Source organism: Arvicanthis niloticus, chromosome 1 (genome assembly GCF_011762505.2).
Source record: "Arvicanthis niloticus isolate mArvNil1 chromosome 1, mArvNil1.pat.X, whole genome shotgun sequence".
Classification (NCBI taxonomy): domain Eukaryota; kingdom Metazoa; phylum Chordata; class Mammalia; order Rodentia; family Muridae; genus Arvicanthis; species Arvicanthis niloticus.
In genome coordinates this window covers 144623898-144642666 of record NC_047658.1, presented here as the reverse complement: position 1 = coordinate 144642666, position 18769 = coordinate 144623898, and the positions used below count along the sequence as shown (strand labels likewise).

Here is an 18769-nt window from a genome sequence, read left to right as displayed (position 1 = left end):
TTTTCTCTTTGGAGGCAGAGTTTCTATGTGTAATCCAGGCTGCCTTGACTTCTTGCATGGTGAGATTATAGGTGTGGGGCACCACCCGTGGAATATAGTAGTTTAAAGTACACCCCCTTACACACTCACCTGCCTCCTGTCTGTATAAAATCCACATTACAACTCCCTGCCAACCCTACTTTTAAATTGTCTAACATACATACATACATACATACATACATACATACATACATACGTGCATACATGGGATGACATTTAATTTATAAATTAGGCACAGTAACAGATAAAGCATGGTAACTAATGAAAAATAATGGAAGGTATTAAAATGCACTACAATAAAGTGGCCAGTATCATTGCTCTTGGGGTTTGGGCCTTTATTAAATAATTAAGAGTTACTTAACACAAGCACTGCATTGCTATTTATGTCAGTCTGTTTGCTCACTGACATAAGGAACTACCGAGTGGCTACCAGACAGGCAGCTTATACAGCATGGATACGCTGGACGAAGAGACAATCCACATCCCAAGTAAGGCACGGCTGGGTGCCCTGAGACGGGTCGTGCTGCAAGGCTTGCAATAGGAACCTTGTGCATTGTGTATTTCTGGACTATTCCATTTAATGTCCCGAGACTGACTACGGGCAACTGAAGTAGGAGAAGCCAAGCCATGGATGTGAAGACGACAAACCACTATGTTGGAAACATTTGTGCTTTCTGCTACAGGGAAATGGATGGATTGGCCCATGTGTCTGCAACATGTATCACTTGCAAAGAGTTGAGAAAAATCCTATTAACAGTATCTTGTTTCTCATCTCCTTCCCTTCAGGAGTCTACATCTACCACCTGCGCTGCTACATTTATCAAGCCAGGAACCTCATGGCTTTGGACAAAGACAGCTTTTCAGGTGAAGGGAAAATCCCTAATGCTTTATTACATGGCAGGCTAGCTTGGATCCACTGTGCATCAAGTGGTTTTTTTTTTTTTTTGTTTTGTTTTGTTTTGTTTTGTTTTTTAAATCTTGTTTTGTTCTCATTTCTTACACTAAAACCTTTTCCATATAGAAACTATAATCGTATGCTTGAAGCAAACCACCCAGTCATAACTTGAGGAATTACCAACTGCTTTAAGAACTGTTGCTGGGTGCTAGAAATACCCAGGACACACACAGCCCTTAAATAGTAATAATCACCGATTGAGTACTAAAGTGCCATGAAGAGCGACTCTGAGCTCTCTTTGTGTGTGTGGCTTCGTTTTAAACCTGAGTCCGGAGCCAACTGATAAATTGAGAGCCTTTACAGTTTTTGGTTATACTCTCAAGATGATGAAACAGATCATATACCTAACCCGTTAGCCCATGGCACCTGTCTGTGAGCCGTATGTTCTATATGCCTTTAGCCTCCTCTGCTGCCTTCCCCGCCCTCACCCAACCCCCACCCTGGCTACCTTCTAACACTATGTAACTGTAAGACTTTGACACTGGTCCTCACATTGGTACTTCACATGTGTTTCTGGACATTTTCTGTCAGTGAAGATAGAAGAGAGGCCATCCTGGGCTATTTAGGGACATTCTACTGTGTGACCTGCAAGCCAGCAAAGCTTCTCTGGTTTTTCTATGGAAACAGCTCTTAAAACCTTTGTCTGATCATATCATGCAGTGTGTCAGTTCTTGTCTGTGTCCCAAGCACTCCTCTTACCCAGTATTTGTGAATTGTTTCCTTTCCTAATAAAATTAGACAGATTATCTAGATCTGGTCTAAAACTTAGATCAAGATTTTCCTACTCTGTAGAACAAAACTGCAAAATGGTTTTGAGGACATTTTCAAATAGTATCCACGAGGGGGCACTCTCTCACTGTAGATCCAATCAGAATTCTTAGAAAAATCTTCGCTGGTGTTTACATAAAGCTCTAAGCACATTTCTCTCAGTTGGATACAAGTTTTATCAGTGGAGAAAAAAAAATTTTTTTTTAGTCATGTTGTAACTGTAAATCCTGAGAGTAACTAGGCCTTTCCTATTTACTGCTATATTCTTGAAACCTGGAACTCAAATACAAAACTTTCTGTATAGATAACAGTAGAAACAAAAGCATAAAATAAACTTTTATTTGTCAGTTTATCAAAACAGTAGAAACAGAAACATAAAAATAGCCAGTATTTATCAGTGACATGGATAATAGGCTCTGTTCTGGGCAGTTCACTGTGCTTCATGTCATCCCATTTTCTACCCAGTAGGAAAACAGAAATTACTTTCGTGACAAAGAGGGAGGAACCAAAGCTTAGGAAGATTAAATCTTTGTCTTCCAAGGTCTTGTTGTAAAGCTTGTATTCTAGATGATGTATGTGAAATACTGTGTGCCCTATGAACCTTGATGTGGTTCAGTATACTCCAGAGAGGCAATCCTTTGCACACATCAGGGCCTCCCGTTAGGCGCGTCTGTCTTCCCACGTCTTTCTCTGTATTGTCCTGCTTTCTGGACTCCTTGTCTTCAAAGAGGTGGTGAAAGCGTATGACCACTCTGTCCAGAAGAAAAGCTTTTGGTTGAAATATGCTGTCCTAAGAATTAGACTTCTCCGAGACTCTACTGTTAACATCCTTTTTCTGCCCATAGATCCCTACGCTCATGTCTCCTTCCTCCATCGAAGCAAAACCACTGAGATCATCCACTCCACCCTGAATCCCACCTGGGACCAAACCATTATATTTGATGAGGTTGAAATCTATGGGGAACCCCAAACAGTTCTACAGAACCCACCCAAAGTTATCATAGAACTTTTTGACAATGACCAAGTGGTAGGTAATATAATTTTAAGATGATTTGGGTACATGACAGTAGTCTGCAGGGTTATTTGACCAGGAATTTGAGTGTGGTTTCCTTCTCTAGGGCAAAGATGAATTTTTAGGTCGAAGCATTTGCTCTCCTTTGGTGAAACTGAACTCAGAAACAGACATCACACCTAAGCTTCTCTGGCATCCTGTTATGAATGGAGACAAGGCCTGTGGGGATGTCCTTGTCACAGCAGAGCTGATTCTGAGGAATAAGGTATCACTTTGTTCTTTCTTGCTCATGGATTCCTTGAGCTGCTTGGAACATCTCAGTAATTCCAGGCACTCTTTGCTTTAGTGAAAGGGAAGTGTTGACAACCTACGTTTGTTTCACAGGACGGCTCCAACCTTCCCATCCTCCCCTCTCAAAGAGCACCAAACTTATACATGGTCCCTCAGGGGATCAGACCTGTGGTTCAGCTCACTGCTATTGAGGTATGTATTCTCTCTGAGTTTTACTTGACCAAACCAAAGGATATGGCTAAGAGCAGGGACCATTAATGTTGCATGCTTTCTTGCTGTTTCTAACTTCCTATAAAATCTGCTCCCCCTCCCCCAATAGAAATAGTCATAGAATATGGAAATGTTAACAAAGCAACAAGAAGCAGATTTCTGAGATTTCTTTCTTTTGGGGGAAATTCACCAGAGAAAGAGAAGATATCCCAAGAGAAAGTGCTGTGTTAACAAGGAGAAGGTCTGCAAAGGAGTGGGGTAGAAAAGCATCTGGACAGTGGCGACATGGGAGATAATTAGGGCAGACACAGGCTGGTGGAGATAACCTCATGGCTAGATGGACAGGATCCTGATAAGGGAAGCATTGTTAGCTCCTCTGTTTTGCTGGGTATTCTCAAAAACAGACAAAGGGAACTTCAAACAGCAGCTACCAGCTTGGAATGCTTGCAGGTCACTTACCGTGCAAGAGGTTTATACTTGATCCTCCAAATTGCCCCACAGTACATCACATGAGTCCTGTTTGCAGACGAGAGCTAGAGACACTGACTGACTCACCAGCATTTACAGCTGCTGGTCTGCTTTCTCTCTAGCTATCTGACAGAAGGGAAGGGGCAAAACCACTTTCTCTGCATTTCCACAGGCACCTGAAGATAATATGCACTGGTATCTTAGATAAATGTTCATCGTTCCATCTTAAAGACCATACTGTGATTGAGATTGGAGTTTTCCGTGTGTGTGTGTGTGTATGTGTGTGTGTGTGTGTGTGTGTGTGTGCATGCGCGCGCACGTGCGAGTGTATGCACATGTGTGCATGCACATGTGTGTGTGCATGTGCATGTGTGCAGGAGTGTGTCTGTGTACGTGTGCATGTGTGTGCGTGTATACATGTGTAATGTGTCAGGTTTCCTTCCCTTCTCTTTCACTTGTTTCCCCAGATCCTAGCTTGGGGCCTAAGAAATATGAAAAACTACCAGATGGCTTCCATCACATCGCCCAGCCTCGTGGTGGAGTGTGGAGGAGAGAGAGTAGAATCGGTAGTGATCAAAAGCCTCAAGAAGACACCCAACTTCCCAAGTTCTGTTCTCTTCATGAAAGTGGTACAGTATCTAGACTCTGCACAAGCTCATGTGTGTCTGTATCAGAAATGTGAATGTATGGTTCCCCACAATTGATTCAGTTCTGGAATCTGATAGATGGAAAAACCCAGCCTTACAGTAAACCTGTCAGAGACTTCTCCCTCCTTAGATCATCTGTAGCCACGTACTGAAAGCTCCAAGCAGCCCTAGTAATGGGAAAGTATCTATGAGCAGTGCTTGTTTCTCCAGTAAGTGTTTGGTCTCTGTTACAGGCCCCTAGTTAACCCCTCAAGGCCAGATTGTTAACTCTGAGTAGCGCAACTGTACATGGACTGGAACCTTCCTGCTAGGAGTTGGATGGTTAGGGAAGAAACAGCTGTGGAGGACTTCAGTGCAGGTGATGGGGCATGGACCCAGCAGTCTGTGACTAGGTCCATGACATGGAACCTTCTTTGATCCTTTGAAATTTGCCTCTGGTTATCAGAATTGTGAGGTGTATCAGATGGGACACACATGCTTCCACCTGTTACAACCAGAGCAAGAGGAAATCACTCAGCTTTTCCATTTTGAAAGAAGTTAAATCCTTAACTTTATTTGGTTATCCCTGGCTGTCCTGGAACTCATTCTGTAGATCAGGCTGTCCTTAAGCTCAGAGATCTGCCTGCCTCTTCCTAGAGAGTGCTGGGATTAAAGACATGCACTCACACCACCCAGCAATGCTTAACTTTTATAAATTAAAAAAAGTTATTTTTGTATTGCTATATAAAAGATTACAATAAGAGCATTTTTTTTTAACTTACAAAGATGGAAAACTAGAATTTTCCAGTTCTGTTCCTCAATTTTGTCATTTTCCTTTGTATCCCCAATACACTACCCTTGAACATTGGGGCCATGTGATTTAACCTGAGGCAGTTGAGGCCTAGAGAGAAGAAATGGCTTGCCTGGCCTCAGAGCAAGAGTGCACCCTTCTGTACGTGGGGGCCATGGTCTAGCTCTATCTACAACTCCAGCTCAGCGCTACAGCTTCAGTTACAACTCCTTCCTTTGCTTTGGAAGAAATGAAAAGGTTAAGTGATGTGTACAGGAGGACCCAGCAAGCAAGTAGCCAGAGCTTAGACTGAGGTCCTTCCACTCCATGATTCTGCAGATGGACAGCCACGTGGGCATGTCAAAGCAGATTCCATAATTAGTCACCACTAAGAAACTCTGCCCATCTTCATCCACTCTCCCCTCCCTTCTTCAAGTCTAGAACCTAGCTTTGGTCAGCAGACATGAGAGGAGGTACTGAGGGAGCACCCCATTCTCTATTCCAGTGCAAGGCCAGTGACAGACATTAACCCAAACCACAGTCAAGCTTCCAGGCCAGTCCATGTCCTCCAATCAGAGCAATGTCTTCAAGGCCCCTCCATCCCAGGAGCACGGAAGGCAAAATAAGCATCCCATTTTGGCTTTATACTCCCAGCACAGAAGGAATTCCAGCTTGTTATTTTCCTTGAAGGTTCATTTAAGGCTCTACCATTCCTAAATTCTGCTTAAGCCCTGGCTAGTAGGAGTCCAAAGTTCTGCCTGCTACATGAACTTTTCCTATTTGTCTTTGAAGAAAGATCCTTAAAATTCAGGGGATGCTGTTCCCACATCAGCAACAGGGATGGAGGCATTCAGCCTCCAGAAAACGGTTATTGATCGTTCATAGAGCGTCATCAATTGAGCTAAATGTTGTGGAAATCAAGGGACCAGAATGATCTTGTCCCTTGATTCCTCCTCAGGAAGAAGATTGTGGGAGGGGGTGGGCTCAGTGACCAAAGCTCATTCCATATTATGCTTCCCAAGTACAGTCTAAGTGCTTTACATATGGATTCCACAACTCTGCTATTAATGGTGAAGTGACCTGGCACACAGTTAGAAAAGTTCCCTAAGGCTGTGCACTCTGTGACAGCAGAGGTAGGATTTGATCTTCCAGAGCCAGGCTGAAAGGGGATGCTATAAGCTCTGAGCCAATTACCAAGCACTTCAGTCACTGAAATACCTAAGGAAGGTCCCCCTGGGTTATACTTAATGGGCAAAAAGAATCTGAGCTGGTCCCTTGGGAAAACTGACTGGCCAAGCTGTTCCTGTCAGATCTGGAAGAGAAAGGACATCTGTTTTTGTGATCCCTAGTTCTTGCCCAAGGAAGAACTGTACATGCCTCCGCTGGTGATCAAAGTCATTGATCACAGGCAGTTTGGGCGAAAGCCTGTGGTCGGCCAATGCACCATTGACCACCTGGACCGCTTTCGGTGTGATCCGTATGCAGGAAAGGAGGATATTGTACCGCAACTAAAAGGTATGTCTGTAGCCAAGTCTGTATGTTACATTTTTTAAACTTTTTTATGCCTGGTCCAAATGAATCTTCACAAACCATATTCTAGATGCTACAGAAAAAGTAAGGTCTGATTTACAGTGTACTAGGTAATTCTTCCAGGGAAATACTGATGGTGATGCAGGCAGCCTGGACTCTTGAGGTACTTTAAGGGGCAGAATCCAGTGCTTAGGAGGCCACCCTCTGGCATGCCTTACTCCTGCATAAACACAGTATGTCCTTTGAGGTAATGTTGCCTGCTGCATGAACTTTCCTATTTCCTTTTGAAGAAGGATCCTCGAAGTTCAGGGAATGCTGTTCCCACATCAGCAACAGGGATGGAGGAATTTGGCCTCCAGCAAGCAGTTATTGAGCATTTATAGAACGCCATTCATTGATCTAAATGTTGGGGAGATCAAGGGACCAAAACCAATCTTGTCCTCAAAGCTCAACAGCCCAGCAGTCTAAATACTTTGGTGTAGAGATTCAGGGCCTCTTGTGTATGGAGATAGTGAGCCCCTCCATGAGCCTCAAAGGAGATTTTTCTTTCTAAATGACAAGAGTGTTTTGTTTTGTTTTGTTTTGTTTTGTTTTGTTTGTTTGTTTGTTTGTTTGTCTTTATAGTACAGGATGGCCTTGGACTCCGCTTTCTCCTACTTCTCCCTCCCAAACGCTAGGTTTGTTTTTCCTGGCCAGCTCTAAGGAGGAGATTGCAATACCAAGTTAAATGTCTGTGGGCCTATCTCATCCATGTTTGACAAAGATTCTGTGAGGTCATTTGAAAGCCATTCCATTGTTATACATATAGGAAATGTCAAATGATTTACCTTAGATCATATAGTTATTATGTAAGGTAGGACAGGCTATAATATTTAACTTAGAGTCTTTAATAAATAGCTAATGATACAGTGTTTTGCTCTTTCCCATTCAATAGACTCTTGCTTTTAGTTTACCATATACTTAACACTGTGCTAAGGGCCCGGGGCTCAGTCACTTTAGTGTCTAAGATCCCAGACAGTTTGGCTTCATGAGGTTAGACCTAGAAAATTCTATTCATCTATCTCTGAAAATTCTATTAAAAGCTATCAAGATTGAAATGGATGTCTTCTGTTTAAGCCACAAGCCAGTCCTGGTTAAACCACCAGAAGGCTTGGTATTGATATTATAGAGACTCTGAAAGCTCTCTGTAAGGAGAAGAAGAAAAAAATATCAGGCACAGGCAAGTGTTTTCTGTCCCATCCATCAGACTTTGCTTACTGGAGGATGGTAAGTATAATGAGGAACTGTTACTTAAGAACAAATTTGCATATGGAGGTCTTCATGCATCCCTGTTCATCTGGCTCTTGAGACCTCTGTGACTGAAGTGGCCTGCATTGCTGACAAGCTTATCTTGGAAGATTCTAATCTATCTGAGGGTCCCGGGTAAATACAAACAAAACTCCACTTTAAAATAACCAGTATACTATAGATGCTCAATAAATGCCAGGTTCCTTCTTCTACCTGAACTGTTTCTCTGACACTTCTTGAGTCCCTACTCTTCCCTGGGCTCTGGGGTGATTGATAACAAAGAACCTAGCGTCTAACAGATCTAGGCTGTGAACTTACTTCCATCCAAGGCTTAACCTGAAGCAAAGGACCTGCTTTCTTGTAGCTTCGGATTTAAAATGGAGATTTTAGCATAGTAAGAATAATCAAAGGGCTGAATGGGATCATGTTAACAAAGTGCTTACTATCTAACTAAAGATAGCTGATATACCTCACCTCCAAAAGTACCTTCCTTCTCAGCCTTCATGTCTTATATGTCCAATGCCTGGGTGGATTAGAAAAGGTCTTTTGACTTGGTGGAGTGTGTTCTGTAGGAACCTAGGACCTCTTGGGTTCTTCAATTAAAAAAAAAAATGATGCTCCTGTGACCTCACCCTTGCATCAGGCTGGACTTTGGCACCCAACTTTGACTGAGGTAAACCAGGTGACTCCAGAGCCTGTTCCTAAGAAATTGCTGTTACTCCAAAATCCAGAGTTACGTAAATCCGAGAAACTGCATGTAAGATGAGGGCATGGGTCTACTTCCTCTGCATGCCATGGGAGAGCAAGGGATGGACACGCAACAGCAGCTTCCGACTGCTGAAGAGCTCCATCCCTGCTTTCTTCTCTCCTCTCTTCTCCCCTCCCTTCCCCTTCCTCTCTCTAATCACCTCTATCTATCCTGTCTTCTTCCTCTCCACTTCTGGGTTTCTCTACCTCATTTCCCAAGAAAATGAGAATCTTTTAGATATAGTCACCATCTCCTCTTCCATTCCTCATGATCAACATGATCTTTTTAATTGTGTGTCTGTGTGTCTGTGTATGTGTCTGTATATGTGTCTTTGTGTGTCTCTGTGTGTCTATGTGTGTGTCTCTGTGTCTGTCTGTCTGTCTGTCTGTCTGTGTCTCTGTGTTGCTATGTGGTGGGTAGAGGGCCACTTGCAGGAATCAAGTCTCTCCTTCTTCCACTGTGTAGGTTCAGAGAATCAAACTCAGGTCACCAGGCTTGGCAACTAGGCACCTTTGCCTGAAGAGCCATCATTCTGGTCTTCAACACGATTCTTTTTCAAGCACTCGTTATGTGTAGGAACTGATTTAACTACTCCGAACCAAGAAACATGGGCCACATAGTTCCCTATAAAATGTCTAAAGCCCTAGCCTACTCTGAGAATGTGGCGGGTAGTTGGGTCATTTTCCACATTCAGGTGTAGTCCCCCATGGAAAAGTTTCACCCAGGTTAATTCTACCATCCATCCTGAAGTTGCTTGACTTAGACATGGAATAGAATGTTCTCCAGTATGTTGTATGGTGTCTTCTATTTCAATAACAAAACTCTTTGCCTTGCAGCCTCCCTTATGTCTGCACCCCCATGCCGGGACACCATTATTGAAATAGAAGACACCAAACCATTACTGACTTCTAAGGTAGGTTGTATTCCAGATGTCTAAGCAATTGGTGAACTCTTAACAACCATTCAAGTCCATTAAAATATTGGTCATCAAACCAATGTACAAGGACTGAATAGAGACAAGATCCAAATCTTGTATTCACAAGATTCCACAGTTAACAGTGAAATTAATTGTACCAACCAGGGCTTCTTAAAAGTTTTCCACTTATAAACCACTTTTACCTGAGAAAGTTTTATACAGCCTCAGGTGTATATAAAATAAGCTGTACAAGTCAAACATATACTGATAATTAATTATAAAGCATTTTATGAATAATTCTTTGCTAGACATAATTTTACCATCTGTCTAAAACAAAATCAAGTTTGCATTCTAATGAGATGGGCATGTTTGTTCATTTTTACATAAAGATTTAAACCTCAGCTGGATATGTAATACTGCAGGACATAGAGCATCATTAATGTTTTTTAGGGTTAATTAATATTTTGATTTTACAGTCATTGGTGCTGAGACTTTGGATAAATGTGTAATACTAATACAAAATGACAGAAGTATGTTTTGGGCCAATACAGAGATGGTTGGAAACTCTCCTAATTCCAAGCCAAAATTTATTTACCTTTTTTTCCCTAAGAAAACTCAAATCAGCAAATTTCAAAGAGAAATCTTTAAGCAATCAAACATTCTAACATAAGTGATCCAAAGATATACTAACTTGATACTTACATGGTAAAGAATGCTGGTGGAAACTATCACATCCTTATTTTCCATAATTAAGTCACTGTGTTTCTATGAGAGCAGAAAACTTGGTATGTAAGAATACTGCAGTCTGTAGCATACACTAGGCCAAGATCTGAGCTGTGGTGTTTCGGGTGGTGAACTGCATGGGTTGTGGGCTCAAAACCAAGGCTGCAACAGAGTTGCATGGTGCACCATTCTGTAAACACACACACATTCAGGTACCCAGCCTCAAATGAGATCATAACCTACAATTTAAAAAGCTACTAAGAACCAATCAGGAGGTAGTGCAAGTGGTATTGTGTTAGAAGTTTCTAGAGAAAAATCGAAACATTGCATCAATCGGAACACACATGTCAAAATTTTTGCCTGTGTGAGACAGGATTGTCATGATTTGAAATGACCCTATTTGTCAGTATAAGGAACACCCTGGGTTTTTATACTCACTGTGGAAGAAGTTTGTGGGAATCCTTACTCAAGACCCCGTCTGAAAAACATCCAGCTACTTCCTCAGAAAGGAACAAGAAAGTTTGAACCCAGAAAAAAGAAAACACCAAATAGCTCACTGTTTCTCTTGGCATTTACAGTAAACTTTCACAGCATGTTTTAATATGCAAACTGGCTGGAACACGCACATGATTGTACTTTAATGTGTTATTTCCATAAACAGTACCTTTAAAAAAAAAAAAAAAAAACCCACTTCTTTCCCACTGCATTAAACTCACTAACAATCAGACCATATTAAATGTGAGCTCCACAGCCAGCACTGGGTTTCTGTGCGTTTGAGTCCACTGTGTGGCAATTCTACATGGTCACAGATGACAATATCAAATTCCCAAGCCCATAGGGCAACATGATGATGTTCACTTATTGAAAATAACCCCAATTAGTCTCCATAAGACAGTAGTTGCCTAGGGAGAAGTTATGTATGATAGACTTCAGATTTCTTTTTTCATGGTGATTTTCGCAACTTCTCTGGGAAAAGGCAGTGTAAGATCCTACTCAATAACGTGCCAGTCAGTCCTTCCTGCATGTCTCCTGTGTACTCATCCTCGGTCCTACTGCGGAACAAGAAAAATAATGGCAGTACTACTCCTTTCTTGACAGTGCTAGAGATAGGTTACTCTGGCAACACACTATGAATGGTCCATGTGTATCATGGACCATCCTGGCTTTTAGCCAGGAGGAGCAGCAGGCCTGGAGATCATAGTGTCACGTGATTCCCACTACACTGTAAATGACTATAATCAGCTTGCTCCCCTCATACCTAGTTGAGGTACACTGTGTCAACAAGAAAAGGTGGGATCTCCTCTAAACTCTCAAGTCCCTCTGTCACGGTAGACATTGCACATCTCTGTAAAGTCCAATGAGTGATGTGGAACTTTGGAAGAGCCAATGACAAGCTTACTAACATCCTTTATTACATGTATCACGTGTACATGTAATGTACACATACGACCACTAACTTGATTTAGACTTTTTATCTGGATAAACTGAATGGGTCCACACTAACTGCTGTTGCTGAGGGCTGGAGGCCGAGTCTTTCCATGATGGCATCATGCTCTGTGGTGTCTGTGGGAACTCCTAACGGATGAGCTTAGCACTATCCAAAGAAGAGCAAGAGATGAGGATGTGGGGCAGATTGGTCAAATGCCAGGCAGACAGCACAGACATTCTACATGGCCGTCTCAACAGTTGCCTTCCAATTCCAGTGCTTAAGCAGTGTGTCAACAGCACTCAGCAAAATGGCTTCTCCAAGGACAGTGCATGTATGTATATAATAAGATGCATGAAGCCGCATGGGACTGGGGCAGCTTGGTATAAGGACTTGAATTCCTCTGGGTTCTACTAGTAGATTTTGGAGTGAAAGGTGATATTTAGATGAATAATGTCATTATAAGGCAAAGGGAAGACTGGCCCCAGGGCCATGTAGTGCTTTGAGTTTGAATTTTCAACTTCATCTATTAGTTTGGAAATTTAAAAAAAAAAAAAAAGTCAACAAGTTGCTGTCCTTCCTTTTCCACAGGGGATGATGAGAGATCAGGCATGAAGGAATCCTCCTGGGCTAACCCTGAAATTTAAAGTCAGCAATGTGTCTTGGATATTCTTTAAACATGGCCTGCTCTTTTCCCTAAATCAGTTCTTTATAACTAAAAGTAAATGTGAAGAAACAGACTAAATATCTGAATTCAAAAACATTGAGACTGTAAAAGATTTTTTTTTAATTCCTTTCTCCAAAATCGCACTTAAACCGTGATCACTTAACCCTAATCTCGCTTTGGAATGGAGCTAACAACATGAATTGATGCATCTCTTTCTCTCTGTCTCCTTTGGCACTTCTGTTGCAACAAGGGTTGGTCTAGACAAAAATACTGAAGACCTGAAGAGGCCAGGTGGCACTCCACACGGTAGATAAGAAAGAGATAGGGACTTCAGAAAGGAGCACTGTGTTCCCAAACTAGCCCAGGGGGTTACCTTACCAGTGTCCCAGGAGAAAACTCAAACTCCAGCAAACTCCTGGATGGTCCCTGACACCAGGAGGGGCAAATCCTCTATGCAGAAATTCAAGTGGAAGGATTTGTCTAGCGAGAAAACCTTGTGTTAGAAGTCGTCTATGAGCATTTAAGTGGCATTCCTACATAGGCATAGGGGAAGCACAGAAAAGGCACTAACATGATGACCTGCAGCCGTGCACGCCTTGTGACAGGAGAGTTCTTGAAGGGATGAGGATGCGGTAGTGTTGGGGATATGCTTTTGGAGGTTGAGGATAGGAAGATGAGTATCTTTCACACACCCCTCCTGAGCACCCACTGGGTTAGCTGATCACACTCTAAAAACACAAGCCATTCGAGCACTGTGTTAAACCTCTTTGGTAGGTTTTCAGAGAAGAGATCTAAGATATGTCCGATGATAAGATGATCTTAACTAGAATAATTAGGCAATCTGGTTAAATGCTGATAATACGTGTGCAGGGAAATAATGTTTCTTACTCTCTTTCTCTCCAAACCCAATGTTCGTGGGATCTTAAACCAAACATCCATGTGACTCATATCTATGATGCGTCCTGCTACTGACCTCACATACCTAGCTGTCGGAAAAGGTAACTATTGTATATACTTTTGCACACCTAGATTCATGGGGTGAGGGATGCTGCCCGGGAGTAGAGGCCTTGTCTTGCATGTGCAAGGTTCTTGGTTCCATTTTCAGTACATGTATTTTCTGCCTATAATTGGAGTGTAACATTTTTCCTAACTCTAGGGATGTATTGATGATCTGCAAAGGACATTTAATTCATTATAACTCTGTGTGCATGTGCACGAACATACACACATAAACACATGAGTGCATACACACACTTGTACACATGAATATAAATTTAAAGACATATACAAAGATATACATGTATATGAGCATTTAATTATACACATAAATCTAAATATCCCCCCCCCCCCCCCCCCCCGTGTACAAATGAGAAACAACCTTTTTCTGTTTTTAATGATTTCGTTTGTATGGATGTATATATGTGAGGGTATGCACACATATACAGTGTAGGTACTCGTGACCAGAAGAGGGCATCAGATTCCCTGGAGTTGGAGTTTAAGTCATTGTGTAGGTGCTGGGAGTTGATCTCTGATAGTCTGGAAGATCAAGAATTGCTCTTAACGTCTGAACCACCTCTCCAGCCTGAAGCAGTCTTTCTTACTCCTTGTTCTTCTCCATCCTACAGAACAGGAGGGTCACAAGAGGCGATGCTTATTTTTGAGAGCATCACTTTCTAAGGCAGATTAGAAAAAGCAGTAAGGGAGTCTCCTCCAGATATTTCCTTATAATAAATCAGGGTGGAGGTTGGGTGTGGTACCTCACACCTGTAATCATAACCCTTTTGAGACTGAGGAGGATGGTTAGTTTGAGGTCAGCTTAAATTATATATCAAGATCCTGTGCAGAAAGGAAGGAAGGAAGGAAGGAAGGAAGGAAGGAGACAAGCAAGCAAAAAAGGGGGGAGGGATGGAGAGAGATAGAAAAGGAGAAAATGTGAGAAGCTATGCAGGCACGGGCCTATGAGTGCCTCATTTACTATCTCTTCTGCCAAACCAAGAACCACTCATCAAAACAAGAGGTTCATGGCTCTGGCTATAACTGAAATCACCTTGGGGATTTATACAAACATAGTGAATACCCAGTTTTCAGATGAATCGGAATCTGAAGGATGGGGTGAGAGCCACTAGTGTACATGAACACAACCCCCCACAATCCTTTGTTACCTACTTTCAAGGTTTCAGAGTTCTTTCACTTAGTGATCTTATCTGATTTCCAAATCAACTCTATGAGGGAGATGGAGGCAGATGTCGCTAGGTGAAGAAACTGAGGGCCAGAGTTGCAGAACAACTTGCCCAAGGCACTGTGGCTTATAACGTAAGGGCTAGAACTAGAGCCAGTTCACCTAACTCTCAGAGAGACTTGTACTGTTGCTAAAAGAGCCAAGGAAATGAGATCATAGAAAACATATGTTAGAAATGCCATTCTAATTGATTTATGGATACAAATATTAACAGTAAAGAAATGAAAGGAGACAAATTAATAGATCATATGTATCAGGTCTAAGAAAAACATCTGATATAGATGTGGGCATTGAAGCAAATACACTTCATCAGGGGCTGGGAAGATAGGCCAGTGGGTGAAGTGCTTGCTCACAATCTCAGGGACTTGAGCTCTGTCTCCAGAATCCATGTGAGAATATTGAGTGTCCTGGCACATGCTGTATTCTGGCACTGGGGAAATGGAGACAGAAGGATGACTGCGTTTGCTGGCCAGCAAGTCTAACTCAAATAGTGAGCCCCAGGCAATAAGAGAGCCTGTTTCACCAGAGGTGAACAGCATTGACACTGTGTCACCTGAGGTTGTTCTCTGGCCTCCACATGTACTCCTACATATGTGTACTCCTCTACACACAGACATCTACATGCACACACACACACACACACACCACATCCATGTCATTGGTCGACGTCTCCTGCTTCTGAGCACAGTTGTGGATGTGCCGCCCACCGTGCATGTACACAGAGGCGATAATCTCAGAGCCGTCGGTAGCCTTCCCTCTCTCGTCTGTTCCATAGCGATTTTTCTGTAAAAAGAAAATCAGAAATCCAGACTGTCAATAAATACATTTGTGTTTCATTTGGACGTGGCTTCAGGAGGAAGAAATCGTTGACTGGTGGAGTAAATTCTATGCTTCCTCGGGGGAACATGAAAAATGTGGACAGTATATTCAGAAAGGCTATTCCAAACTCAAGGTACTTGGACCTATGTTCTTATGGGTGGGGAAAAGCCAGTTCCAGCATGCCTTAGGCCCTTGGCTTATAAGGCCTCACAGTGGGTGCTGACAGAGAGAGGCCAAGAGTGCCTCTGCTCTCCTGGAGAGCCCTCTTGCAACAGGCTTGGCAAGTACCAGAGATTGAGGAAAGTTGCTGAGTTATGCCAGTTGCGTGACTGCCACTTTTGGGCTCGGGGGCATCTGGCAGAAGGCTAGGAGTGGGTTAGGACCATACTAATTAGGCCAACAATTATCCAGAGTTGTTTGGCTCAGGAAATACCAGAAGTCACCATGCCCTTCGCAGAACAAAAGATGTCAACATGCTTCATTTTGTCTTCCAAACAGTGATCAGTTTTGCTGAATTAAAAGTTGATTCTGTTACATGTAGGCCTCGTCACATTACAGCCATGGGGCACACATGTGCAGGAGGGAGCTACACAGCCATCCAGGAATGGCATCTGCACTATTCTCTTCATGTTCTGAGCTTTCCAGTTCTTTGTTCAGTTGCTAACTCTGTCAGCTGGAAATCCAAAGTCATCAATGCAAGGTAGAGGAGAAAAATGAAGTTAAATGAGAAACATCTAGTCGTTAAAATTATTCCTCTATCAAAGCAGGATCTCTATGCCCTTGCTTATCAATGGCATAATGTATTTGTGTGGTATAAGGAAAGCCAGCATAGATCACATAGGAAAAGGATGTGACTGGGGTGAAGGGACAGGCTTACAGTCCTTCTTCCTCTTCTCCTTCCCATCTTTCTCTCTTGTCCAACTCTTCTTTCAAAACCAAGGTATAATTTATATGCCTTCTGATCCTCCCACAAGGCTTTGGTGTTCTGTACGTCTGTGTAAAGCAGCACCCACAGCAAAAGGAAGACTATTTTCACACACAGGAAGCTCCTCTGTGCGCCTTCCTGTCAAGCCAACTCTCCATGAGCTGCACCCTCTAGTGCACAGCTGATAGCTACCTTGATACGCTGGCTTCGCCTGCTCGAGTGCTCCAGATAACTGGACTCGTACAATATTCATTCTGCATTTGTCTCCTTTGGTCCCAAAGGAGTCTGTTTTTAAGACTCATCACGTTGCTGTAGGTATCACAAGTTTGTTTACTCTTGCTGAATCCTATTGGATCAGACTAGGTTGGAGGTGGGTCACGCTCACACCCTATCTCACCTCCCCCCTCCCTCTCTCTCTCCCCTTCTTTTCTCTCTCCTCTCCACAGTTTGTTGACTCATTTTCCCAACACTGGACCTTCTTGAACCACATGGACATGCTCTTGTTTCTCTTTGGTAAATTCCTAGAAACACCATTTCTGTATCCTAGCATAGTTGGGTATTTAACTCCCTAAAGGAAGTGTGGCGTTTTCCCAAGTGGCTGTTATTATATGCTGCAACCATGAGGGTCCCAGAGTTCTGTCCATTCTATGGTACTCAGTCCCATTGGCTGGAGACTCCACCTCTGTCTTAATGAGAAATTGAGAGTCTGCTGATGGTTTTTAGATCTATAACTGTGAACTGGAAGACGTAGCCGACTTTGAAGGCCTGACAGATTTCTCAGATACCTTCAAGTTGTACAGAGGCAAGTCCGATGAGAATGAAGATCCGTCTGTGGTAGGAGAGTTTAAAGTGAGTAAAATGTGTGTGTGTGTGTTTGCACATGCACATGCACATGTGCACGCACACGTGTCTGTGTGTGTCCTATTTAAAATCCATCGTGTTTTCTTTGGGGGGGGGTTGGTTTGTTTGGTTTTTTTTGTTTTTTTTTTTTTTTTTTTTTGGTTTTTTGAGACAGGGTCTCTCTGAGTAGCCCTGGCTGTCCTGGAACTCACTCTGTAGACCAGGCTGGCCTCGAACTCAGAAATCCTCCTGCCTCTGCCTCCCAAGTGCTGGGATTAAAGGCGTGCGCCACCACCGCCCAGTGTGTTTTCTTTTGTTGATCTCGATAAAAGACAGTGATGTCTGCAGCTAGACACATCCTCTGCCCTCTGCAAGAAAGAAAATGTCCCAGGGGAGCCAGGGTATTGCTTTTCCCTGCTTGGGCTGGCCAGACTCGAATCCTCCCAGGTCAAATCTTCCCAAGACCTCCTTTCTTCTCTATTCTTCTGCCCTCCTAAGGTTTTAGCAGAATTGCTGTGACAAGTTCCCAGGTCAAGATCTTAGCCACCTTTCTACTCCCAAGCAGTCTCTCCTCACCGTAACCAAATTCGATCCTCCATCTGAATGGCTTAAACACACCTCTTGCATTTCACAGCTCAGGTCTCAACTCCTTCCAAAGCTGAGCTGGCCTTTCACAAGCCATGGGTCCCTCCCCACACACAGAAGAACCACTCCCAAGTCCCAAACACACCTTGCAAGTCCTCTCGATGGATGCGATGGATGCGCAGAGCCTTGGGCCAGGTTGCTCTTCCTTCCCTGGGTGCCCTTCCTTTCCTCTCTGTAGTCTGACAAAGCCCTGCTCATGCCCTAAGACAGCTCAAATGTCAGTGTTTGTCACGAGTCCCCTGGTTGCTTTGGGCAGCATGACTCACCCACATTCTGGGCTCCCACAGGTCTGGGTTCACCTCCTGTCAGGTTTGATTGCTGCTTCTCCTCCCAAGCACACTTGGCAGGGCAAGGGCATCTAACACTGCCTCTTCCTAATCCTTTGCCAATAGCAGACATGGCTAATGGATCAGGGGATTACACTCAACACAGGGTCTCAAATCCTCCCCATCCCAAGTTCCCACTAAGCCCACAATAGGGTCTAGGGTCAAGCTAATCCAGCATCTTGTGCCACACTCAGTTTCTTGATTTTTGGCTACTCCACACCCAATATTCATCATGACATCTTCCTGAATGCAGCTAGCTTAGAATAAAGGCCCAGACATCCTAATCCCAACTTCTATACCTTTCTCTGCACTTAAGCAGGTTTCAGAACAAAGAATGCAGTCTTTTTAAGTGAAACCTGAAGCAAAACATGGATTTTCCTGGGAGTGGGGCTCAGGCAGGTAAAGAGACACAGCAGTGGAATCACCTCAAGACTTATTCCAAAATAATATCAACTCCCTACCTCAGTTTACCACCATGTGCCCCGACACTGATCAGTCACCTCCACTTCCTGCCCAGGG

General features: G+C 43.2%; 1 protein-coding gene across 2 annotated transcripts in view; it reads left to right on the top strand.

Moving 5' to 3' along the window:
• Positions 1–18769, top strand: part of Myof (myoferlin) — a 145687-nt gene that overhangs the window by 103367 nt on the left and 23551 nt on the right. For both annotated transcript variants that reach the window (XM_034499154.2, XM_034499162.2), the window contains 10 exons: positions 826–903; positions 2608–2789; positions 2881–3039; positions 3159–3257; positions 4211–4372; positions 6509–6674; positions 9561–9637; positions 13443–13454; positions 15549–15647; positions 17163–17288. In XM_034499154.2, coding sequence (XP_034355045.1) covers positions 826–903; positions 2608–2789; positions 2881–3039; positions 3159–3257; positions 4211–4372; positions 6509–6674; positions 9561–9637; positions 13443–13454; positions 15549–15647; positions 17163–17288 — 1160 coding nt within the window. The remainder of the gene's footprint in view (positions 1–825; positions 904–2607; positions 2790–2880; positions 3040–3158; positions 3258–4210; positions 4373–6508; positions 6675–9560; positions 9638–13442; positions 13455–15548; positions 15648–17162; positions 17289–18769) is intronic.